A 26695-nucleotide genomic window follows, 5' to 3' on the forward strand; every position below is an offset into this window, starting at 1 on the left:
TCCTTTGGGATTGGTAGAACCTTTTCTTTTATATGATAAAATAAGATTTTCAGAAATCTTCATCATATTTGACTTGGGTACCTGGATGGAGGCCTGAGGCAGGGTTACTTCAAGGGAACTGTGTTGCTTGGACTTCTGAGTAACCAGTAAGGTATAACAGAAGCTGTTTAGTGTTGGCTTGGTAAATCTAAGTATTGAATTATCCACCAGCTTTGGGGTTTGTCTGCCCCATTCTTTCCAGTTCACCCTAATTGGGTAACCTCAGCTGGCCCCCACTGGGACCCTGGTCACAACATGATATTATACATTAGGCACAGCTACAAATAATAATCATCAGCAAGCATGATACTCAGACCTCTTCTAACATACATGAACAATATCTGCCAGTAATGCACAGAGCTTGGGATACTTTTTCCTTGCATTTTTAGGGTGCTGGACTTCCGGAAGGACGACCCCTGAAAAAACTGGACTCCTTATAAAAATACTCTGAAGATGAGGTGTCAAATTCCCTGAAAGAAAATATAGTTTTCAAAATTCACTGTGAGCAGCCAATAAATCAAATACATATAATTAAGTATATATACAGTACTCTTATTCTAACTATTCATGAGGATGGCTAAGCTTAATTAAAAATCTCTCAGCAAAAATGCCTTTAGGCTTCAAAGTAAAGCTGAAAAATATTCAACAACGTTAGAGTGCTATATTTCCCTCTATACTTCCCCTCCCAAAGAGGAAAGCTACATAAAAAGCAGATCCCTCCAGTAAAGACTTGTTCTGCACTATAGATTATATTTGCAGTTTGATGCATGAAGTAGTTTATACATGTATAACCCTGCAGATGATGAGGCTTTACCCCCATCTTTGCAGTTCATGTCATCAGAACAAACTACTACAGCAGCATGAATAAGGATATGGACTATGAAATGATCTTCACTCATCTTTACAATTAGAATTCTCCTTCCTACAGTTTCATATTGTTAGGAGGATAAAATAAACAGGACTTATGTTGCTGCAAGTCTGAAGCTCAGTGCAAAAGAAAAAAAAGACTGTACTCAAAGAGTAGTTATGAATGGTTTGCTTTCAGGGCCGGTGCTACCATTAAGGCGAACTAGGCGGTTGCCTAGGGCGCCAAGATTTGGGGGCGCCAAAAAGCGGTGCCCCCAATTTTTTTTTTTACAGCGTTCCTCCCCGAGCGCGCGGTCGCTGCTCCACTTCTCCCGCCTCCCAGGCTTGCGGCGCCAATCAGCTTTTTGGCACCGCAAGCCTGGGAGGAGAATTAGAGTGGGGATGGCATGCTCAGGGAGGAGGCGGCGGACCAGAGGTGAGCTGGGGTGAGGAGCTGCCGCACGGCTCCACGGGCCGGGGGGGGGTAGAGCTGCCGCGGGGGGGCCGCGGGGGGGGGGGGGGGGACAAGGTGGAAGTTTTGCCTAGGGCGCGAAACTTCCTTGCACCAGCCTTGTTTGCTTTCCAACTGGGTGGGTGTATCTAGTGGGGTCCTGCAGGGGCCAGTCCTGGTCCAGTACTATTCAGTATTTTCATTAATGATTTGGATAATGTAGTGGAGAGTATGCTTATAAAATGTGTAGATGACACCAAGTTGGGAGGGGTTGCAAGCACTTTGGAGGACAGGGTTAGAATTCAAAACAACCTTGAAAAATTAGAGAATTGGTCTGAATTCAACAAGATGAAATTCAATAAAGATAAGTGCAAAGTATTTCACTTAAGAAGAAAAAATCAAATACACAACTACAAAATAGGGAATAACTGTCTAGGTGGTAGTACTGCCGAAAAGGATCTGGGAGTTACAGTGGATCACAATTTCAATATGAATCACCAATGTGATGCAGTTGCTAAAAAGACTAATATCATTCTGTGGTGTATAACAGAAGTGTTGTATGTAAGACACCTGGGAGGTAACTGTCCTGCTCTACTTGGCACTGCTGAGGCCTCAACTGGAGTGCAGTGTCCATTTCTGGGTGCCACACTTTAAGAAAGATCTGGACAAATTGGAGAGAGTCCAGAGGAGAGCAAAAAAAATTATAAAAGATTTAGAAAACCTGATTTGTGAGGATGGGTTTTAAAAAAGTGGGCATGTTTAATCTTGAGAAAAGAATACAGAGTAGGGAACTGAAAACAGTCTTCAAATATGTTAAAGGCTCTTATAAAGAAACCAGGGATCAATTGTAATCCACGTCCACTGAAAGTAAGCCAAGTAATGTGCTTAATCTGCAGCAAGGGAGATTTGGGTTAGATATTAGGGAAAACTTTCTAATTATAAGGGTAGTTAAGCTCCAGAATAGGATTCCAAGGGAGGTTGTGGAATTCCCATCATTGGAGGTTTTTAAGAACAGGCTGTAAAAACACCTGTCAGGGATGGTCTAGGAGGTTTACTTGTTCCTGTCTCAGTGCAGGGGGCTGGAGTTGATGACTTCTCAAGGTCTCTTCCACTTCACATTTCTATGATTCTATAGCACAGCAATCCAATTGTTATAACATGTCAATGTTTTTCTTAAATATTGTCTGCATTACACATCAGCAATACTCACCTACTTTTGTCACAATTTTATGGAGTAGGTCTAGGTCAGAGCTGCTGGGTAGATAAGGATTTCCAGTGGCCATCTCAATGATCATACAACCTAAAGCCCAGATGTCCACAGGTCTAAGATCAGGAAATGAACAAAGTGCTCAACAATAATGCTGATGCTAAGATAAAACATATTTAAAGAGAGCTGATATTTTAAAAGAACATTTTTTAAAATTAAAATATCTCTAAAATAACAGAATATTTGACAATATAAAAGGATAAAACATAATTAATCACACTTTAAAATATCTTCACAATTAATTACAAAATAATATTGCAGCATTTAGCTGTGAAATTATTTTAGATTGTGGAACTGTATATTAAGATTTATAATTAATATAGCTACAAAACAACTATCTACTAAGACAGTCCTTAAACTTGTGTAGTAGCATTAGCATGTATTATGAGTGAATTTGGCACATTATTCTCCAAAAGTCATACTTAACAGCAGAACTTTAATTAGCATTCTCATATGAAATTGCCAAATATTTTTGTTTCATGACATTTCTCTTAATCCTCTTTTTGAGACTCAGACAATAGCCCTAATCTGATTAAAGATTATGATGTTTTTGATGTTGTAACACTTAAAGGATTACCATCTGTCTAGGAACTATATAAAAATATTGAGAATCTCCATGGCCTATAAAATTAGAGTATTCTATTTAATGGTAGACTGTGTACCACTGAAGTCAGTAAAAGCTTTGCCACTGACGTCAATCGGCTCAAGATCAAGCCTTAAATGCATGTATGTGACCCCATATATGTGGATATTTTGTTGGGTATTGGGAATGAATTTTATTATTATTTTACTCTCCTCTAGCAAAACAAGAGCCACTCTTTAAAATATGTGACAGAGCGCATCAAACGTTCCCCTACTATGTCCAGGTACTAGAGATTTGATTTGTCAAAGTGATTTTAAATCCTTTTGTTGGTTTAACATGATTTTTATATGAAAATGGTTTCACCTACAAGCAAATTAATTTCCGGCTTTTTGTCAACATTACTATATTGCTCTAAAAAGTGTAAGTTCTAACAATGCTGCTCCATGCCAGTTTAATAATAAGGTATGTAAATAAAAATACATACTTCCCATATGTGGTGTCTTTTAATACCAGTTCTGGAGCCCTGTACCATCGTGTGGCCACATAATCTGTATAAACATCACCAGGGGCAGCTAATGTCCGAGCAAAACCAAAATCACATAGTTTAGTAATTCCTGTCTGTGATACTAAGATATTCTCAGGTTTGATATCACGATGTATGACCTGGACAAAAGAAAGAAAGTCAAATCTACCTTAATAATAAAAAGGATTCTGCAAAAAAGATTACTCTCAAAGAGAATGGACTGAAACAAACATATACATTTTGCCACTTTAGGATCACAATAAGCAGTACAGTGTCCTAAATTCTCAAAATTGTCTGCAGAGGGGAAGAGCATAGGCTGCTACTGCTACGCACGGCAACAGCCTAATGTGTATGGGGTGGAGAGAAAAAGAGAAGTAACAGTGCACCCCTCAAAATAAAGAAACAGAAAAAATAGGCATCCTGGAGACAAGGGAAGAAACTGCAAAAAGACAGAGAGAGCTGGGGGTGAAGAGCTATGTGCTGTAAGCAGGGCCGGCGCTTCCACTAGGCGACCCTAGGCGGTCGCGTAGGGCGGCAGGATTTGGGGGGCAGCATTTTGCCGCCCTCGGCGGAAATTCGGTGGTGGGGGGTTCTTCCGCACCGAGTCTTCAGCAGAAATTCGGTGGCGGGTCCTTCACTCACTCTGGGACCCGCCGCCGAAGTGCCCCAAAGACGCGAAGCGGAAGGACCCCCCGCCGCCGAATGCTCAGAGGAGGAGCGCTGCCGCCTAGGGCTGCAAAAACCCTGGTGCCGCTCCTGGCTGTAAGCAAACTGCCCTGAAAATCTGAAACTGGGGGATACAATGGTGCAGTAGGTTAATAAGAAAGCTATAATAATCAGAAATGGACAAGAACCATAACCCATGCTCCAAACATCTCAGAACCAAAGTTTAGATCTGGATCCAAACTGTGTGGACACAGCCCACCCCTGAGAATAACAGTACCTAACCCTTTAATGGCTAACTCTTTAATGTATTTCATCTTTTACTGCACAAGTGTTTCAGTTCTAAAAATCAAAATTCAGTTGGAGGCATTTAGGCTATTATTATGAAACTATAATATTTTAATATGGAATTAACATTTTCAAACTCTGGGAGAAGAAACACTATGTAAAATCAAAAAAATGTAATCAGAAAACATAACACCACTTTGTTTTAGCCTTATTTTGTAGCTTCTACAAAGTACTTACATTGTTGCTGTGGAGATACTCAATTGCTCGAAGGATCTGGAAGAGGTATCTTCTAAGTCTTTTATTATCCAGTCCGTGACAGTAATGTTGTAGCTCATCTAAAACTGTATGATCAATAAATTCAAACACCAAATGAATTTTTTTTTTCTGTCTAAATACTTCGATCAGGTTGACCAGGTTTTCATGACGAAATTGCTGTTGGCGAGAGGAAATAAAACATTCTACTGTAGCTTTTCAGTATTTATTTCTATTAGGATAGTTTTTCTCCTTGACCAAGACATACTTGCAAGGGTAGACATGAAAGATTCACATCATTTTGTAAATATTCAGAAATTCTTATTCTCTCTACTCCAGCCTTCCCCCAACATTTAAACCATGGCTATTCAGCTATTTTGCCAAAATGAAGCTGAATCTGACCCCCCACTTGGTAAGGCAACTCCCATCTTTTCATGTGCTGTAACATTTATACTGCTTACTGTATTTTTCACTCCATGCATCTGATGAAGTGGGTTTTAACTCACGAAAGCTTATGCCCAAATAAATCTGTTAGTCTCTAAGGTGCCACAAGGACTCCTCGTTGTTTTTGCTAATATACTCTAGTGAGTTGCTAAAACCACTGGACCTAATTAAAAATTAAAAAAATCCATGCTGTACAGACTTTCAAGTCCCCAGAAAATCAACTTCTTCTCTGGTATAAAAGCTAGAACTTTCCCCCCCTTTGTCAGAGCTCACTAACGGTGAACCAAAAACTGCTGTCAGTTACAGGGGGATAAGCCAGGAATAATATAACTGAAATGGTTGACTGAGAGAAGGTAAGAAAAACTCCTGTACATGCACTTTATTTGCATTGATCAATTAAAGATGCAAAGCCTCATGTCAAACTGGTATTGTTAAAAATGTGCACCATTTCCCATTAAGCTCCATATTTTATTTTTATTTATATTCTAGTTTTAGTATTTTTAAAGTTTTATTAAGTTGTTTATTAATGGACTACAAAGATGATGTGTCTCAGCTTTTTAATTATAACCATTTTGAATAATTTTGGGTTACATTCTCAGTTATAGAGGCATACATTCAGATTAATACTACTAAGGCACATGGAAATTAGTCTAGATTTAGAGCTAGAGCCTTTATTCCCCTTGACTTCTATACAAGTTGGAGGATCAGGCCCTTGGCATAGAATCTGTTTTTTTCTACTTTCGCCAAGTCTTCATTAAAAATTGATAAGGATCAAATTAAAAAATAAATGTCCTGTGAAGGCAATGAGTGGGGTTGGTGCTGAGAGTCAGACTTTATGACACAGTCATTCAACTATAAAAAATGAATTTAAATCTTAGGCTTTGAATTTGCAAACACTAGGTTGGCTGAGAGAGAAGAGGGCAAGCCAGGTCAAACAGGAATCTGCCCCGAACCATCTCTAATGTGTTTAACAAGAAAACATAATACATTATGTCTGCATTAACTTTCTTGCAGGATCCTCCACATGCACTGCTTTTACCTCCCATGAATCCACTGCATTCGGGGGTAGGTAGAGGAGTAGGAAACCCCTTCACTGCCACCAAATGATGCTGGGGAATCTCTGGGAAGGAATAACCAGAGATTCCTCCTCTGTTCCTAGGTGGCACAGAACTGGGATGACGACTACATCACACCCCTGTGGAGATGGTGTAGGCTGTAGGAAATGTACTGGAGAAAGGGCCTGGGGAAAGTGGTGTCTGGGTACTGCTGTATTCTGGTGATGTGCAGCTCCCAGAGTGGCCTCCCCAGGGCTGCTGGATCCAGGCACCACTCAGAGCTGCAAACCTGGAGTTTAGATTGGAAAGTCACAAAAACTGGCTTTGCAGCCACTTTTGCTCTTCCTAACCAGTTTCCTGATGCAGCTGAGGATCTAGTCCCAAAGAGAATGCACGAGTTATCTGAAGTCAAATGGTAAATCGGTGACAGACTCAAGCATGAGACTCTGTGACTCCCAACCCAATATTAAAAATGGGGAATGTTTTAAGTTTATAAGTCAAATATGTATGTAGATTGGTAGAAAGAAGTTAATGTGTTTAATATTTCTCTTACAGTTGAGAACCTTCAGCAAAGCTGCCATGTATCGCAATAGACTGAAACACAATTTTGGGAGACAAGGGGTAAAGAAATTACAAATTTATCCATGTCAACTGCATCAAAAGCTGACACCAGCAGACTTTTGTGCCAGTGCAGAAGTCCATAAGACTACACAGTGGATTAACGGTCTGCAAAATTGTGGCAAATTAAAAGCCCATCAAAATTCGTATCCGTGCTCTCTACTGTTTTAAATATTAGAGAGACAAGGTTAATATGTTCATAAATATGGAGTGTTTAACTTATCAAGTTTCTTTTAAAATCATAGCCACAAGTTTTATCTTCACTTTTCTTTTTATATTCACTTTATTTTTTAAAAGGCTGGGCAATAAAACAAGCCAAATAACACGCTTTTTTTTGGTATATTTTATGTGTTTAATAGCCCAGGAATACGCCAATAATGATGCAAATTTTATTTCTAAGCACTTTCCCTTTTGAGTTACAAAATGATTAAAGCAAAAGAAACAAACCTTTAGAAACTTTATTTCTCTCATAGCAATTTTGTTGACAGATTTTTCTGGTTTCTCATAGAATATCTTAATGGCTACTATCTGTCCTGTTTCCTTGTGTTTGCACTTCACTACTGTTCCATAACTCCCCTCTCCCACTTTGCCAAGGGTCTCGTACATCTCCATCTTCCAGTCTGATTTTTATTTCTTCATAGAAAGAGAAAATGTTAAAAATTATTTTGAGGCATACACTATTTTTTAGTTTTCTTAAACTATAATTTGCAGACAACATTAGCAAGGTGAATTACTCCTACAGACAGCAATAACTCCATTGTACATTTTAAATATTTGGTTCTATGTGTGAAATTTATCCCAGTAACAACAATAATAGTCTGATTGGATGGCAGGATCAGGCCCTTTCTCAGATGTGCATTCCCAGTTCAATCAAGTGGTCAACTGCAGGACTGGTGTTATAGACAATATCTAGAAACTTCTTAAATAACAGTACATTTAAAACAATTCTTGTATTTAACTCTCATTAAAAGGAAAGGAACGAACAATGAAACCATGAACAATATAAGAGGCAAAGTTAGTGCGATAATATTCATATAATTATACAAGTCTAAAAAAATGTAAAGGTAAGCCAAAAAGTGAACAACAAGAAGACTTTTGAACAACCTAAATAAAGTCAAATTTAACATATTTCAGAAAGTTCACTCCAACAGTGAAATAAACATCATAGTCCAAAGAGTGTTGATCAAAATCAGCCCACTGGAAACTCCTTTGGTAAGAGAGCAGGGCCTCCCTTATAATCTCTGTTTGGAATTCCTGAATATCTCCACAAGTTTTTAATTTAGCCATACTTCATGATAAAATTTATTCACCAGATTTAGTTATTAAAAAGTTCATCCTCTTTTCATAGAGTATAGGTGCATAAGATAGTTGTTCAAAATATTACAAGAAATAAAGGGTTTAACCAAGACAAGAATAACTTGACCTCTGCATAGTTTGTACCACTGATTACATGAATACACAAAATTTGCTCTTACCTACAAATGAGGAAGGGGCATAAGAATGAGAAAATCACAACTCCTTCACTGACTAGTCAGTGAGATCAAAATCACTACATTTATTGGGGTGTGGTGAAAGCAAACCAGAATAACACTGTGATTCACTCTCTCCAACTCTGTGATCTGGAAATGTTTCAAAAATAACCTCCGTCATTTTATGGGTGGCAGGTGCTTCTTGAGAATCCAGACAGACCTTAGCTACCCTTTGCCCAGAATCTTTCACATGGGTTTCTCACCTGAAACTCTTCCCAGGAACTGCCCACAACCACAATGCCTGAAAAAGAGAACCGAATCCTCCCTGAAACCCTGATCTAACTGTCTAGGAATTTATATTGAGTTTCTTAGTGCAGTATCTGTACTTCCCCCACACGGGGGCACATGATTCCTCAGGAAGAGTCCAACTCCCCCCCCCTCTTCCCAATTACTACTAGGGCTATACATGGGGAGAGAATAGTTACATTCCACACCTTGCCAGGTTTATTACACACCTGAGGAGGGCCCTGACTGGATGACAGCTGCCCTCAGAATCCCAGAGAGACACTGGAAAAACTCCTCACTTGAGCCCTTGCTCCTCATGCTCGAAATCAACAATCCCCCAGCCTCCCGCCAGCTACCAGCTCCCCAGCCACGGCAACCTCCCCTGCTGCCCGGCCCAGCCACCAGCCCCTACCCAGCCCAGTCTTCCCCCAGCCCTAGCTACCCATCCAGTTCAACCCCCAGCCTAGCTACCAGCCCCTTCCCCCAGCCGCCATCACGGCCTCCCTGCCGCACCCGCTTCCCCTGCCAGCCCCTCGGCTCTCCCCCTGGCCCGGGCAGCGCCAAGCCCCAGCCTCCCTGAGCTAACCTGACCTGCTCGAGCCCGCTTTCCATGCTGAGCCCTTCTATCCCCGCTCGGCACGGCTCTCCCCCACGGGCCCTGTTACCATAGCAACCACCAGCTACAGCAACAGCGCCCGCAGGGTCCGCCCACGGGCCGCGGTGCTTCCGTGACCTCATAGCGTTCCACCCGGAAGTGACGGCAAGGCGCGGGGTCCTGGGCGGCAGAGGGGGAGAAGGCGGGGCTGTTGGGGGTGATAATGGGGACGGGGGAGAGCAGGGGATGGGGCTCTGGGGCAGAGGTGGGGGTGGGATTCAATGGGGGGAGAGAGGGGTGGGTGGCTGCCGGTGATTGGCGGAATGATGGGGGAGCGACAGCGACGCAGCTCCTGTCACGTCACTGACAAGCAATACAGAGCGTGGGCAGGAGCACAGTCATGCGTGTCAGAAACCCTGCCCACGCACGGGATAGACACGGGCGCCCCGTTCTCCCCCAGCCTTGGCAAAAGGACGCGTGTGACGTCAACGTTATATTTGTTCGCACATCAGTCAGGCTCAGCCCGGGGCAGTCGTGTGCGAGTTTGCCGCGGACAGATAATTCCAGGCACTGTTCCCGCTAATCTACATATGCAACAAACAAACAGCAGTTCTGAACACCTGATGAACTCCTATAGTGTCTATACGTATATGAAGTAACCCTGTCCTACCGAACAAGCTCGCTTCATAGATTTATGATTACATACAGAAAACAAGATAACAAAAATGCACTTTTAAAATCCAGAGGTTAGAGTTAAGGTTGTGATAAAATACCTACTTCTTTGGGCTTGGTAAAAATAACGGGGCTATGGTCATGTTAATATATTGAGAGGCAGTGTGTTATATTTCTTTTCTCAGCCTTTACCTGCTCCATTTAGGGCTCAATCATTGCTTTGTTTTGCTGCCTCAGAAGCAGTCTGGAAAACGGTGTCTCAGTCACAATCTGGCTCCCAGTCTCCCTCTGGTTCTGGGGCGGTATCCAGCCTTATAGCTGGTACAACATACATTCCTTGGTGCTCCACACATCCACTACATTCACATCCTTGTTGTTTTTGCTGATACAGACTAACATGGTTACAACTCTGAAATCCATTACTAGTAGTGGCTTTGCAGAAGCTGCTAATCATGATCCTTATATCCAGTTATTCCCCTTCAGAAGAGCACAGAATGGGTCACATTCTGGTCCCTTATATTGTAAACTTTTGGAGCAGGGACTGTCCCTCACTATGTGTTTATTGAAAACCTAACAGAGTGGGGCCTCAAACTCAGCTGGGGCCTCTAGGTGCTACTGTAAAAGAAAAAAAAAAGTTTATGACAGATACCTTTGATTATTCAGTTCCTTGATTTTAGGTGCTTGGGGTGTGTAGATTATATTATAGGTCTTGTCACGGAGGCTCTGATCCTGCTATAAGCTCCACAAGGACAGTGCAGGAACAGGGCCCTAGGAGCCTGAATTTTTTTAATGAAGTTTTTAAGGGTTTGAAATACCATAACAAATATAAAAGTAAACAGTTCAGTTTCATTGCCGTTTCCTAACATTCTTAAGGCTTATTAAAGGGCAGAAATCCTTTATTTCTGCATGTAAGAGGATTTTCTGTTTGAGGATGTTATAAACATGTCTTGTTTATAATCTGAGAGCTATTCAAGATTTTAACAAAAATAATGTCACTGTCTGAAAATATGCCACTTTTGATTAAATTTCTGCCATAATCAAATGTTATCCCTTTTCAGGGAAAAATAATTAAGAATCAATAACTGACTTAAAACCAGACAATTGTATTAGCCACTACAGTGTTATTCTGCACATTCCCGAATGAAAAAAACCCAATAATGTTTTAAATATATGAGACTAAGTAAGACAAAAATTCTAGTTTGAAAATCTTTTATAATGAATCATTGTAATGCAGTGTTGCATGATGAGTTATAGTACATGATAAAGTGAACGTAATATTTTAACTAAAATGTCCTTAGTGAAATACAATAGGATGTAACTGCAATAACAAGTTAAAGTCTATTTAACAGTGTACTGCAGGAGAACAATATCAGCAGACATGTCTAAAATGACTGACTCCTGCAGTGAGGTTTTCGGTAAATACCAAAAATTGGTTATTTACTGAAGATTCGGTTACCAAGATTCGGTAAATCTTCATAGCAAGGGTATTATAAGAGAAACCCAAAAATCACATGCATATTAACTGCATACTTTGACTATTGCAGTTGTGATTTAACTTAAAATACAACCCAGAATGAATTTAATTTGATTAAAAGAAACCTCCACATAATCCACCTAAATAATAGTGTTACATATAACTGCCTGAAAGAGAAAATGTGCAAACCTTTGTTTTTATTTTTCTAAGAAAATAAATTAATTAAAATGTATCTTTAATCTCAGGATAAAATAAAATAAAATAAAATATCCTCTTAATTAGTTAAAATTAATCCATATGATATGGTCACACTATATCTGATTTTGGACAAAGCACTGTGCAATATTGTAATGAACTAGCCAGTGTGGATGGATACCACTGCCCTCTGCTGGATGGAATCATAACTGCTCAGCTATGTGTCATAGGCTGTACTCTGCCAATCACTAATGGAGATATCCTATCTCCTAGAACTGGAAGGGTCATCAAGTCAAGTCAAGTCCAGCCTAGCCCAGCCCCCTGCCTTCAGTAGCAGGACCAAGTATTGTTTTTGCCCTAGATCCCTAAGTGGTCCCTTCAAGGATTGAACTCATAACCCTAGGTTTAGGGGGGCCAATGCTCAAACCACTGAGCTATCCCTCCCCCAGTGAAGGTCTCCTTCAAGGAGTAGGGAACTATGCTTTTGGCACAGGAGATCTGAATTGTATCCCCACTGCCACCACAGAGTTCTCAGTAGCAAGGGTACGCAGTATATTAACAACAGTGAAGTCAATTAATTTTGTTAAACTAACATTATTATTATTTTTATTATTGTTGTTGTTATTTATTTTATTATCTATTACCTATATAGGGCCAAACATGCATATGGCTTTTACAAACACAAAGTTGGATAATGTCCTTCCCCTGAAGAATTAATAATTTAATTTGCACAATATAAACAATTTGAAGGCCAGGTACGCAAGAGAATTAGAGATGACCAGCAATAGAATAAAAGTGAAGGAAGTCAGGGGAGCAATTTTGAAAGAGGAAAGAGAGATCACTTGGCACATGGGCAGAGGGAATTATTTCCTATTGATGTAGGCAGGGCCGGCTCCAGGGTTTTGGCCGCCCCAAGCAGCCAAAAAAAAAGCCGCGATCGCGATCTGTGGCGGCAATTCGGCGGGAGGTCCTTCACTCCGAGTAGGAGTGAGGGACCGTCCGCCGAATTGCCGCCGAACAGCTGGACATGCCGCCCCTCTCCAAAGTGGCCACCCCAAGCACCTGCTTGGTAAGCTGGTGCCTGGAGCCGGCCCTGGATGTAGGAAACAATTCTGCATTAACAAGTATGAACTAGCACTAGCTAACTTAATAGATCCTTTCTGTCTTCCATTACAATGGAAGATTTTATAAGATTTTTGTTTTTTTATATTAAGCCCTGACCCTGCAAACATGTATGCACATGCCTAACTTGCAGGTGAGCAGTTCCATTGTCTTGTGACAATGGAAATATAAACATTATTAAAATTAAGCATGTGAATAAGTGTTTACAGGATGGGGGGCTTACATTATAAACTCTTTGGGGCAGGGACCATCTCTTTGTATATGTTTGCATGGCACCTACACAATGGGATCCCCGAATAAAGCACACAAAGCAGCTTTAGTTTAGAATCTGCTTCATCTAGTAATAAAAAAACACCATTATTAGCTAACACAGGTGTTTTTAAAATACTGCATTAGGGGTTACAAATAATTAAGGGCCTGATGCTCCTCTTTAAGTATATAGGTAGCAGGAAGCAAAAGCAAGCAGGTAAGGAAACAAGTGACAGTTGTTAGGTCAACGTCCACACTAAAGGCTAGGTTACATCATACAGGAGTGTGGATTTTTCACACCCCTGAGCGATGTGGCAACGTCAACCTAAATTTTAAATATGGACTATGATTCAGTGCAGCTGCTTCTCTGCTCCACACTTTAATTGCCATAGAGTGCCCATTTCATTGTGAACGGGTTTCTGTGGGTTCCAAGGATAAGGTTGCCAATTTTGGTTGGAGATTTAATCACATGCCATAATCTTTACTTAAATATTAATCTTTAATTCCTGGAGACTCCAGGCCAATCCTGGAGGGGTGGCAATCCGTCTCAGGGAGGTGGTGTTCTTACACAAATGGACAAACCTCTTCTGTCAGCGTAGGCTGTGTCTTCACTACTGGGTTATGCTGGGGCGATGTTGCTATACCAGTATAGTCACTGTAGTGTAGGCATGGCTTCAGTAGCATCTGCTTCTTGAGGACTGTGCTGGAAGCCGCATTAACTATGCCCTGTGCCTGATAGCCCCTATGGGGGCTGGTTTACACATGAAACGAAAGGCCTTTTGGGATAAGATGGGGTGTGAATTTACAGCAGAATAGCTACTCTCAAATAGCTCCACATGGGTGGATGTTCTTATTTTGGAATAAAAATGTCATCCTCTGGTTGAACTCAGTCCACTTCCAAAGCAGAAAAGGCAGGGGGAGGGAGCTGCAGCCCACTTTGCCCTCTGCTCGCCCTATGGAGCTGTGAAGGCTTAAGCTGGCGTGCCCACCTGCCCACCTGGCAGGTGAGGCTAGGCAGGAATTTGCCAAGGCCGCTGAGGATGTACCTAGGGCAGGGGCCTATTTCTCTGTGTGCAGTCCTGCTGGCACAATTTGTATAATGGGGGGCTCTGAGAGCCATTGAACCAAACAGTAAACCCTGGAAACCACTTCAAGCCAGCAGTGCGGCAGCACCTCTAGTTCACCCGTGTTTGTGTGCATTATGCATACGTTTCTAAAGCGCAGGGAACCGGTTAGACACTGAGTTGTGCCTTCAGAGCGTTCTCCTGCCTCCAGGGCACCCCCCCCGGCAGCCGGGCTGGGCTGGGCTCGCGAAGAGATCCGCTGACGGCGCACGTCCCTACTCCGGGCCGCGGCAGGTTCTGGGGCTAGAACGTCGGCGGCTTGCCTCCCCCCGCGGCCGGCGCAGTGGTACGTTCGGAGGGCGGACACGCGCGCACCCCCTCTCCCCACCAGAAGTAGTGGTACGGTCGCAGAGGGGGCCTGTGACTTTCCCTCCCCCAGGCGGAGGGAGACGCCATTGCAGGGTTGTTTGTGCCGCCGTCACTGCTGCAGGCTGGGGAGGGAGACCGCCGCGCTGTGAGCGGTGCTGAGGCTCCTGGGGACAGGGACTCTTTTCCCAGAGAGGATCATGTCCACTCCGGCCAGGCGGAGGCTCATGAGGGACTTCAAGAGGTGAGCGTCTCGCCTTGGCCGGCTCCCCAGCCCTCCCCGGGGGGTGCGTGCCGGGGTCGTGCCCGCCCGAGGGAGCACAGGGGCTCCCCTCATGCCCCCCCAGTGGGTCTCCCTGGCGTCCCGCCATGCCCTGCGTGGAGCAGGCCCCTCCTGGCCCAGGCAGGAGCCTCCCCGCGGGCGCTGCTCCAAGCTCCTGGGGCTGCGTTGCGTGCGGTGGGGAGAGGACTAGGAGCCCCCTGGCACCCCCACCCCAGGGCCGTGTACCTTGGGGCTCGGCGGGCTACCCGGCAGCTAGCCCCTTGTTGCTGCGGGGTGGGAGCAGCTGTGGGCGCTCCCTGGCTTGGGGGCGGAGTGGCAGCGCAGGGGGTTCCCCTGTCCTGTTCCACTCCGCTGCTGGGCTGGGGTCGGCGCTGTGAGCTGGGCTGAGTCAGGCCTAGGGAGCGGCCCCGAGGCTGGCGCACAGGAGCTGCCAAAACAAATCCACAAGGCCTCGGGGCCTGGCGAGCTGTGCGGGCGTTGCCCAGGTGTAAAGCCGGGGGCAGGCGGACCCGTCAGGTGTCTCGGGTATCTGCCTCCGGGTCGGCCTGCCATGCTCTGGAGTCCAGGAGTGACACTTGGCTCTTGTACAGCCCTCTCCAGCCACTGAGCTCAAAGGACAGGTAGGTATTGCTGTCTGTGTCGTACTTGGGGAAACTGAGGCCCGGAGAGGTGAAGTGACTTGCCCAAAGTCAGTAACAGAGCTAGGAATAGAATCCAGTCTGCTGACTCCCACAGTCTAGAGCCCTATTCACTGGACTACACTGAATCCCTAAATTCTCCAATGTATCAAGTATGTGCACCAGTATAGGGCTTCTCCATGTTTAGGATTTAATCTGCTTTATTTATCTTTGTCCCCTTTCCCCTCCCCCATGCTGGACTGTTCTTTGAAAGGGAGACTTAATAATACAGGAACAATCTTTTCACTTTCTGGATTGTCTGCTCTCAAGGAATGCAAAAATCTCTCTTAATGCTGGTAAGAGGGCAAAATGCTGGTTTGTCAAAGCTCTGTTACTGGGGTCAGGACTACCGGACCAGCAGTCTTTTCCCCCTGTACTCTTTGGGGCAGGGATGCTGAGCCAGTTTGGGTCTATATGATAAATGCTGTTCCTACACACACACACCTTGATAAGAAAGTTAAAATATCCTGCCCTACTAAAGGGATTAGTTGAATCTCTGCCTCTGTAGAAAGGAGGCTGCTGTGGAAGCAGTTTTTCTCCGACACTGCTTTTGTTTTTGTTCAGGGTTACTTCCTCCAAAGTTCTCTACTTCTTAATGTATGCTGACATCTGGAGGCATCTATGGATAGAAGTTGGTGCTTATGTCTTTAAAACAGTGGCCACTCTCCTTTCTCTGTCAACAGCTTGCATGAGAAATGTCCAAAGAGCCTTTCATTATACACCTCTACCCCGATATAACGCTGTCCTCGGGAGCCAAAAAATCTTACCGCGTTATAGGTGAAACCGCGTTATATCGAACTTGCTTTGATCTGCCAGAGTGCGCAGCCCCGCCCCCCCGGAGCGCTGCTTTACCGCATTATATCCGAATTCGTTTTATATCGGGGTAGAGGTGTAATGCCTGTGGTTCTGTTAGGAAACCTGTATTATTTCTAAAGGCCACTGTTTATAGACCAAACACTTAGTTATAACATTTAAAGCAGTACATTCTGATTATATCAGTGATTCCATGATGCAATAACCCTCTAATTTAAGGGAACTGGCTGTATGATGTCAAACTTTGCTTCAGGCTGGAACTTGACAGAGGAGGAAATATTGAGCCTGTAAATATTTATGCAGGTTTCAAATATACTCTCATTATTCAAAGACTTAAGATCTTTTTTTTTTTTAAAACACCTCTGGAGATCACACATCAACATTCTCTAGTTGGTTTTTGTAACTTTTTTGTGAGCCTAGAAGTGAAATGCTTAGTCAATAAAGCTAACATTTTCAGAGTTTCCCTCATTTTTTGGGCCTCCGTTTTTGGGTACCTGTCTTGAGGTACTTTGCTTGGTCTTCCACCCTCCTTGCCCCCATCCTCCCAGTGCTGAAGATCAACAACTCCAGCTGAAGTGAATAAAAGCATCAGGTTGTTGGCACCTCTGGCTTGTCTCAAGATGGGCACCAAGATGGGCACATAGAACTACTAAACATTTCTGGATTCATGGATATGCTATTCTGGTTGATAGTTTGTCACACATTGTTTAAAAATGTTTGTAAACAAGGACCTTTTTCTATGCATTAGCGAAAAAAGTACGGTAGTTATATTCAGTTTAAAAATGGTAAGTGCTGAACTACAGACACTCTGGAACAACTGTTCCAGTTTGTCATTTAATTACATGTGTTATGTACAACATCTATTATACATGTAGAAAAGCCTTTTATAAGCTAATTGTTATGGGCTTTAAATTGTATGCTTTGTTTCAACATGATATGTTGAATTAACGTGGCTGATAAATTATTGGAAATGAGTCAACTTTAATAGTATTCCTTTTTAGGTATAATTGTATTTGCAGGTACCACAGTATTACATCCGTAAACCATGGTCATATGTGTATGATATGCATTTGTAGCTTCACATAGCCTTGTAATACAATATTAAAAGCCTGATTTGAACCTACAAAGCTAGGAACCTCTGAGTTGAGCTTTAGACGCTACTTAATTCACCCATTGCATCTGGATATTGCATTATTTGAGCATAACATTTTTTAGTTCCCGTTAAATGAAAATAGGATATTAAATCTTTTTGCTTGTAGTGGGTCACATAGAGGGTAAAAATTAAAGTAATTATGATACCCATGAAAAGGAATAGCTGTTGGAAGCAGTGATTTTTTTATTTTATTTTATTTTGTTAAAATTGGAGGTGAAGTGGAGATTTTACATATGAGGGGAAAGTACATCTAAATAAATACATTAAAACATGGAATGGAATCGATCAGGCATGTAATCTATCCATCTTATGCCTGCAAACTGAGATCACATATCTTTAAAATGTCAGAGTCTTGTCTTAAGTGAGTGGGGAATATTTTTTGTTTGTTTCCTGTTTCTTTTAGGGTGACATAGCAGCCAGGACCATTCAGCTTATCTGTGCGGCCATGAACTCTGATTACTGTTTGAATGTAAACTTTGTACAGTGACCAACAAGGTGGTGATGAGAAAGGGATTTGACAGATTACATACCTGAATACTGATTTTTTTCTTCCCTTTGAATACAATTACAGAGAAATATTAATTTAATTACAGCTTTTAGTTTTGCTTGTAGAAAAGGAATGTGAATGCTATAAATACCATATTGTTCCTAGCTCTTAAATATCTCTGGACTCTGTTCAAACAAGTTAAGCTTCCAGTTCAGGCCACACCACAAATTCTCTGTAGTTAAAGACCTTCCCACAGTGCAGTGTGTGAAACTTTGTCCTGATTTAAATGCCAAAGCTATCTCTGAAGTGCACATTCCTTCTCTTCCTGGCCAAAGTGGTAGGTAGCTCATGCTGTTGACATTTAACTTGTCTGAACTGAGCATGCTGAGAGAACAGGTTACTAGCCAAAATAGGCCTGTGTGGCCTGGCTAAATTTGGTCCATATAGTATTAAAAACATGAGAAAAACCTGATCTGTGTTCCCTTCTACTAGTTTCCAATGTGTGCATCACACAAATATAATTGGTTGGTTTCCACAGTAGTTACAGTATAGATGTGTCAATTTGTGGTTATACATCATTTTCTCTTCACTGCTGTAGCCAGCGGGTGTCGTTCTGAATGCTTATTTCATCATTTGCTATGCGGTGTTTTAAACCAGATGTACAAGATGTTTCATAACTGCTCTTGTATTTGATGCTGTGTTCCATGCGTGAGGAAACATATGCTTCACTTATTTATTTAGTGCTGATCTGTCTTTATATATTGACAAAATATTTGAAGAGAAAATCCTGATCTGCATCCCTTGGTGGGCTTCTGTCTCTGGAATATTTAATGTGCATATAACACTGAAGTATGTAGTCTGTGTTCCAAACCACAGCCTGAATTCTCTAGTCCTGAAGGAGAAATGGGTACAAATTCTGGATATGCTTACACGTTTCTATCTGAGTATTATCCTGTTTTGCTTGTGTTTTTGTGTGTGTGCGTAATATATATATTTAACATGTATATCTTTTCATATTCTGTTTTTTTAATTGTTAGATTGCAAGAAGACCCTCCTGTGGGTGTCAGTGGTGCACCATCTGAGAATAACATTATGCAATGGAATGCAGTTATATTTGGGTAAGTGAAGACTTTTGCTCACTGTAGAGAAGATAATACTAAATGGTTAAATATAAGTTAGATAATGGCTGATTCTGTGAAAACGCTTGAGACTATGTGCATGTACTAAGTCAAAATGCTGAGTTTGAGACAAACTGGCAAAAATTAGTAAGTATGTTTTGATGAGGAAATAGGTTTCTTTGGTCTGTAGCCTTGAATACTGAGGTGTAGTAGAGCACACAAGGAAAGCAGCTACTTTTTTGTCCTGCTGTAGCCTTATAATGTCCATTTTCTTGTCTTTTTTAAAATTTTGTATCAATTCATAGTGAAAGCAAGGAGATTGTTATGTTGAAGATTGGGTAGGAAAACAAGAAAAGGCAGGGTTCCCCCTGAGAAGCACATAAGAATTCCATGCCCTTTGCAGACAAATTTAGATGTGTTAGCAGTGACCAGATTGGTTTACAATACAATTCTGTGGGCAGAACTTGTCTAGTTACATTAGGTATCTCACGGATTGGGAACCAATTCAGTATTTTATCATAAATCTTAGTACTTTGCTAGTGACCTTATTGCAGTTTTAGTGGAATCTGCATCTGCCCATTGATTCTGGTCATCCCCATTTTATGAAATACAGTTATTGTCCTGGATCAATTGTAAGAAATCCAATTTCTGGATTAAAAACTAAGTTACCAGTTTAATAGGAGAGTACTTTGCGTATCCTGGGAAATATCAAGGAGTTACATCTTAATTATTTACTCCCCCCACCCCACCCCCTATTTCTAATTTGAAGGGGATGGGGGAGGTGTGGGTGCCTGTGTAAAAATAGATAATATATTTGTTTATATTTTTTATTTCTAGGCCAGAAGGTACCCCTTTTGAGGATGGTAGGTAGCTAATTTTTTTATTCCCTTCTTTCATAAATGGTCCCAGCATTGCTTTTAAGAAGGATTTTTGTATTTTGTATATATAAAATGTTGTATGTTGGGGTTTTTTTTTAAGCCACAATACACACAGAACTTAATTTTGAACTAGAAAAAGCAAGCCAACAAACAATGTGAGTTGGTAAGGGCTTGCTGTCTAACAGAGACTACTGTATTTTGACCAAAACTCGTGCCAGTGCATTATCTTGTCTCTGCAGTGGTTGATGAGTAACTGTAAACCTGTGAAGCAGTGGCCATATCTAGAAGTGTTTATATACAGGGAGAGTGGAATGTTCAGTAGGAGATGCTGAAGGCTAATACCATCAGACTGTTTCATATGTCTTATGCCTAATCACAAAGATTTTCACAGTCTCTGGTTACGTATGGCTTTGTCTTTAGCACATGATACAACACAAAGGTGAATCAGATTTCATTAAGAGCAAGAGGAAATAATCTTGACGTGATCTCTGTATAAAATTGTTTTAATGAAAAAGATCAATTGTAAACAAACACGAAAGAACTGTATAAGTGTAATATCTACTGTATATGCAGAAAGGGGGGGTGGTTTCAGTTCTGCAAGGAATGGTCATTAAGAAGGGGGCTTTCTAGTTTTCTTGCAAGTCAGAAAATAGCTTGGTGGGTGGGTGTGTGGAGGGGGGAAGGGAGAGGTTGGGTGGAAGTGGATGGAAATTGGTTGAAATTCGTGATAAGTGGCATACATATTCACTGGTCCTTAATAAATATTTTTCAGTAAATCAGTCTCAAGTTTTAAAAGTTGAAGCCATTTCTTATAAAAATCCATCTTTTAATGTACTGGGCTCAGCCATAGTCCATTTTTAGGTCAAACTCCCATAGATTTCAATGACTAAGCACTGGAAGGTCAGGCCTACTGAAGAGACACTAAAATAGCTAGTGGGTGATGATAGTTGTTATTTTTAAATTGTTGATTAATGGTGTCAACAGAAATTCAGTAGTTCTCCTTTAAAAAAAGTTCTTCTTTAGAAGTGTTTCCAGGCAGGAAAACTTACCTTCTGATTCACTGAATCCCCAAAACTGTCAAAACAAACCACATGTAGAATTTTTAGCTGAAAAAAATGGCAGATTAGTGCGCGCTCTCTCTCTCTCTTTTTTTTTTTTTTTTTTTTTAAACTATTGGTCACATACAGTTGTCCAAAACTTCCTGTTATCCAAATGCAGTGTCACCTCCCTGGCATCTGGTAATAACCTAGAAAATCCTCCAGTGGTCTGAACTAAGTGTCAGTTACAATTTTTAGATAACTGAAGTTGTACGCTATTTAAATAGTTGCTTTCCTGTGTATTGAGTAGGCTCCTCTAAATTTTACAAAGATGCTGATGCTATTTTTGTTCATAGCAATACGTATTAGTTTTATTGGCATTTGAAATACAAATATCACGTTGTCAAGTGTTCACAAAGATGTTTTGATACAATTATAGTTACATGATGTTTTTGTGTTTTGCTTTCTTGGACAGGTACTTTTAAACTAATAATAGAATTTTCAGAAGAATATCCAAATAAGCCTCCAACTGTTAGGTTTTTATCAAAAATGTTTCATCCGAATGGTGAGTATTCATACTTATTTTGCCAAAACAAATATAGAATAGGATATTGTGATATCACAGCCTGAAGCTCAGCAATGTTAAACATTTTTTTTCAAAGTAGATATACAGTATATCAGATGTTCAGTAAAAATCCTGATGCCAGGAAAGTTTTAGTTAGAAGAAGCTACTTCTGCATTCTGTAATCATTGTGTAGTCTTGTTAGCTAATGCAAATATTAGCCAGTGAGGAAATGAAATATCTTGGAAGACTATTGATATCCTACTCTCTTATAACCAATGTAGGTTTCTGAGAACTTTCCATTTTAGCAAGATGCTTTATTTCTGGGTCTCTTGTCTCCTGCTCTCACTAAAATCAAACACTTAATTTTTTTCCCTCTTTTTATTTTTTTCTTCTGCTCCTTCTTTTTTAGGAAGGTCTTTTGTATAATCCTTTTTACTTCCTTGTTCCACTGCAACTACCTGTCTTGAATAGTGGCAATCTTCTATTTGGCAGAGGAGACCTTGGTGGTTTGTTTTGTTTTGTTTTCTTTTTTTCTTATTTTAAACAAAGCTTATCAAAGCTGCTCCTTCAGCCTGCTAGAATGATGATATACTTACTCTCTTAAAAACTGAATGAACTACTTCTGAAGTATTGCTGGCCTGAGCAGCAAGGGACTGAATTCAGACCCTGGTACCTGTCACTAGCTACCTGAGGCTGTCTACATGAATAACTTAGCTGGAGTCAATGTAGCTTAGGTCAACTTACTGCAGTGTCTACACTGTGCTGGGTTGACAGGATACACTCTCCCGTCGATTTACCTTACTCCTCTTGTTCCTAGTGGAGTACTGGGGTCGACCGGAGAGCGCTCTGCCGTCGATTTAGCAAGTCTTCACTAGACCTGCTAAATCGACCCCCGGTACATTGATCGCCGGAGCATTGTGTGCATCTCTCCTTTGCTCCTATTTTTTTTTCTCTGTTCCCCTTTTTCATCAGGATTACTTGCTTTATGTATGCATATGTGTCACGATCCTGCACCAATTCAAGTTAGCAGGAATCTTAACTTCACTGGGAGCAGGATTGGGTCCTTAGTGCTTCTCTAGTCATGCTCCAGAGACACTACACAAGACACTTGGTGTGAGGGGTAGATAAGCTGTATTTTTCCCCTTCTCTAAGAAGCAGCAAAGGAGTGTAATTATACCTCTGCTGCTCTAGAATACTAGTGCTCCTGTTGGGCAAACACTGAGTGAAGATCACTGGCATCATATCAGTTTGATTCAGCACTGTGGCATATGTAGCACCGGGATGATTCTTCCATCACATGGGCCATGAGAAATGTAGGCATACCCTACCCAAATTCAAATCTGCCTACTCATTTCTTTCTCCCCACTGTGAAACATAAAGAATTCCAGTATCTCTTTTTTAGGTACTTCATATGGCCCTTATTATCATAGTATCTGAGTTCCTCACAATCTTTTATCATAATTATCCTCAACACCTCTGTGAAATAGGAAAATACTGTTATCTCTGGTTTACAGATAGGAAACTGAGTCACAGAGAGACTAAATGACTTGCCCAAGTTCATACAAATGGAGGAGGGAATTGAAGCCAGAGCTCCCACATTCCAGGCTAGAGCCCTAAGTCCTGGACCATCCTTCCTCTCCTCTTATGTTACATACTTTGTTTGCTTTCAGTATTTTCCCCTAAATACAAGGTATAAAACTGGTGTCAGATTCTTACAGAAAATGCTCTCCTCAGAAGTACACTTTATTTCCCTTTATCATGCTTCCTAAAATGTTCAGTGAAACTGAATTGTCACATTCCAATATAAATAGTGCATCCATTCATGCAGTGTTTAATCACAACAAATTAAAAATGGCCAGAGTTTTAAATAATTTCTATGTTCTGTTTACAGTTTATGCGGATGGTAGCATATGTTTAGACATCCTTCAGAATCGCTGGAGTCCAACGTATGATGTTTCATCTATTTTAACTTCAATTCAGGTAATTTTTAGCAAGCTAAGTATATGATGATTACCCTCCTTCGCAAAACCGATGACACTGTGAAATAAACAGACAGCATCAACCCCAATGAAATGTACTGAAAAGTAATCAAGAGCTTTTAAGCTTATTTTAAAGACTAGTTAGTTGATGAACTATATATTCACTTTATTTCTAAGCAATAAAAATAATCCCATCAGGGAATGCTTATAGGAGGACATTGATTTGGATTCATTTTTCTGATCATTATTATTCCAGATGTGACAGTAATGTTTGTGTATTTAAGGCCAGGGTGTGTGAGAGAAATGTTAACTCTTTTATTTTGAAGCCTATGTTTCGTTATGCTTCTGAAATCGTTAAAGAGCCAGTATTACTGGAAGCCAGCTACTTGGGCTGCATTAATTTAGGATGGAACTATTTCATATGTTAGGGCTACTTCTGGGGGAATTCTGCACCAAAAAATGAAAAATTATGCACACAATATTTTAAAATTCTGCAAAAATCTGCATATTTTATTTGTCAAAATAACACAATGTAATCACTCCATTGTCAATTATTTTGGTAATTTATTTCAAAATACCTGTCAACAAATATGTCAACAATACACACAACAACAAAAGAGATTCCTCAGAAGTAGATAGTTAAAGAAACCCTATGATAACCTAGTTCCAGTTGGGGAGTCTTGGAGGGGGATGTGTGGGGCCCCCAGAGATACCCGCACCCTCCTCCCCCCAGAGGTGTGGCACCCCCTGACCTAGACATCCTCACCCCCAGAGCCTTTACTCCCCTCAGCTTCTTTACTGTTCCAGCTGGATATGTGGTGTGGTGCAGCCCTGCTCTTCCTCACTCTTTGCCAGACCTGGGTCTCCCAGGCCCTCTTCCATCCCAGGGAGAATGAGGAGGCTGGGTGCTAAACTTACTGTGAGCCGGGCTCTGCAGAGTCCAGCGGCCCCTAGTGGCAGTCAGCAACTCTGCAGCCCCAATTCTGTCGGGGAGGAACATGAAATTCTGCATTGTGGCACAGAATTCCCCCAGGAGTACAGGGCTTGAGCTAGTTGTAAAATCAACATCTTGTTGTTCCCCATGGTGTGTGGGTTTTTTTAAATGAAATTACTATCTAGAACATAATGGTCCAAGTATCTCATTTTTTTTTTTCTTTCCCCGTCCTCTCACAGTCTCTGCTTGATGAACCTAATCCAAACAGTCCTGCAAACAGTCAGGCAGCACAACTTTATCAGGAAAACAAACGTGAATATGAGAAAAGAGTTTCAGCTATTGTTGAGCAAAGCTGGAACGATTCATAATAGATGACTACTTTGTTAATCTTCCTCCTCATAATCATTGTGTACAATTTAACACTCAGTAGAAAGGCTACCAGAAATTTTAAGTGCCACAAGTTCTAAGGATTTGCATACAAACATGTTTGCAAAAAAATTAAGCCCTTCAGTTTAGAAACTTTAAAAGCTTGTGTATCTTGATTAATGTACTTTTTATTGCATGGTATGAACTAAGTTATTGCTACATAAATTTGTAATATATCCTGTTTGTATTTTTTTTCCAAGTGTATAATGTTGATGTGGAGTTTTCATGAAAGAATATACACATTTTGTAAATCTGTACTTTTTCAAATATTGAATGCCTTATTTTTGAATTCTTTAGATTTTTAAATTGGAGAAAAGCACTTAAAGTTTTTATATATAAAACATGTAAAACTGTTAAATACATAACCTCAGTGCAAGACATTCTTTTGTTACTTTCTTTTGTATCTCTTTCAAAGGGCTTAGTTTTAGTGTTGAATCTTTTTTCTCTTGATAAATGCTAATATTATGCACTTTACAAATATGAGGAAAACTTTGCTGTGATGTGTAACTCATTAATAGTCTTCAGTGGAGACATGTCTACCTACACTGGAGCTTAATTTGGTCCTGAAAGTCTTCTTGCTCATATGTGGTAGGGAAGTATCTGCCCCATTTTACAAATGGGGAAACTGAGGCATAGATAAGTGACTTGTCTAAAGTCACACTGCAAGTCAGTGGCACAGCTGCAAACAGAACCCATATCATCTGACTCTGTCCTGTGTTTTGGCCCGTAGGCCATCCTTTTTCTCACTAATACAAGCTTTATTAGTATCACTGTTACATACATGTATAAGATTCTTAATAGCTTGTCACATGCAGGGAAAGTATTAATGACTTAACAGGTCTTTCACATCTCATTTTAACACATGAAATAGGTTTACTATAACTTGATCTCTGATCATCCAAAATTGCGTAATTCCCAAATAAGAGGTTTTGTGTATTACTGTACAAGTTGATACATAATAGGATATTATTCTTATTATATTTACTCTTCCTTAAATTGTGAGTATGGGATTTTCTGAATTTTATCTAATTGAAAAGCATTACCTAAATCTATCATGTATCACATACTGTTACTGAGATGTATTGTTGATGTTTATTTTCTAATTGTAGCCAAACAGTTGGGTCTCTTACCCATTCCACCTAGAAAACAAACTCCTGCAAGACAGAATGATTTCAGAGAACTACATTTTAAATGTGATTGTAAAAGTGATATTGTCTAGATCCATGGCTGTTTCTGAGACTTGAGATCAAATTTGTTTAGTTTACAATTAAAGTGAGGTGGGGTTTTTCTAACTGCCACTTTAATAACTTCTCCCTGCAATCGGAAAGTTAGGTTGGGTCCCTGTAATATCACATCATCTGTAATAAAGATTTTACAGGCCCTATTTTGTCCCCAGCGATACACGTACAATCTCTTAGACTTCAGATTCCATCTTCCATTACCTGTGTACAACCGTGCAATCTCTACGGGGGTTGTACAAATATAAGGCATGACAGAAACTGCATTTCTATCTTAGTTAACAATTTTGCTGAGGATGTATAACCCAGCACAAACTTATTTTTATCATTAAACTAAGGACTTGTCTACACAGGGAAGTAAGTGCAAAGTAATCTAGGGTGTGAATTTAAAACACACTAGCTATTGCCTACCAGCTACCCGTGTGGACACTTATTGTGCATTGAATGCCTGCGGGTAATTTAGCTTAATCAACTTCCAAAGTGCAGTAAGCTACTGTGCACAAAGACCTTTTTAGTGTGCAGTAAGAGTGTCTTCTGGGGCAGTTAGTGCAGAATAGCTAGTGTGCACCAGCTGCTATGGCCTTTTT

At 40.9% G+C, this 26695-nt stretch overlaps 2 protein-coding genes across 4 annotated transcripts in view; one reads left to right on the forward strand and one right to left on the reverse strand.

The window, feature by feature from the left end:
* Positions 1–9395, reverse strand: part of LOC112110687 (serine/threonine-protein phosphatase 2A catalytic subunit alpha isoform) — a 74836-nt gene extending 65441 nt beyond the window's left edge. Inside the window, exons 1-7 of one of the 3 annotated variants that reach the window (XM_026659349.1) lie at positions 9375–9395; positions 8762–8799; positions 7477–7662; positions 4898–5092; positions 3671–3849; positions 2547–2659; positions 370–509 (exon numbers count right to left, since the gene is read on the reverse strand). In XM_026659349.1, coding sequence (XP_026515134.1) covers positions 370–509; positions 2547–2659; positions 3671–3849; positions 4898–5092; positions 7477–7641 — 792 coding nt within the window. In that variant the 5' untranslated portion in view covers positions 7642–7662; positions 8762–8799; positions 9375–9395. Of the gene's footprint in view, positions 1–369; positions 510–2546; positions 2660–3670; positions 3850–4897; positions 5093–7476; positions 7714–8761; positions 8818–9374 lie in introns of those variants that run through there. The other 2 variants (XM_026659350.1, XM_029913398.1) reach the window with 2 other exon arrangements.
* A 5205-nt stretch (positions 9396–14600) lies between these two features.
* UBE2B (ubiquitin conjugating enzyme E2 B) lies at positions 14601–25248 on the forward strand. The gene is made up of 6 exons (XM_026659317.1): positions 14601–14764; positions 18971–19051; positions 19889–19914; positions 21442–21531; positions 23423–23511; positions 24684–25248. Exons 1-6 carry the CDS (start codon positions 14721–14723, stop codon positions 24810–24812), a joined length of 459 nt encoding a protein of 152 aa, XP_026515102.1. The 5' UTR covers positions 14601–14720; the 3' UTR covers positions 24813–25248.
* Positions 25249–26695: the final 1447 nt, after the last annotated feature.

Source organism: Terrapene carolina, unplaced genomic scaffold (assembly GCF_002925995.2).
Source record: "Terrapene carolina triunguis isolate 2854851 unplaced genomic scaffold, T_m_triunguis-2.0 Scaffold629, whole genome shotgun sequence".
NCBI classification, from domain to species: Eukaryota; Metazoa; Chordata; order Testudines; family Emydidae; genus Terrapene; species Terrapene triunguis.

Coding starts and splice junctions, on each gene's coding strand:
- UBE2B (XM_026659317.1), top strand. CDS start 14,721: ATGTCCACTCCGGCCAGGCGGAGGCTCATGAGGGACTTCAAGAG. Junction 19,915..21,441: donor AGGTACCCCTTTTGAGGATG/GTAGGTAGCTAA, acceptor TTTCTTGGACAG/GTACTTTTAAACTAATAATA. Junction 23,512..24,683: donor CTATTTTAACTTCAATTCAG/GTAATTTTTAGC, acceptor GTCCTCTCACAG/TCTCTGCTTGATGAACCTAA.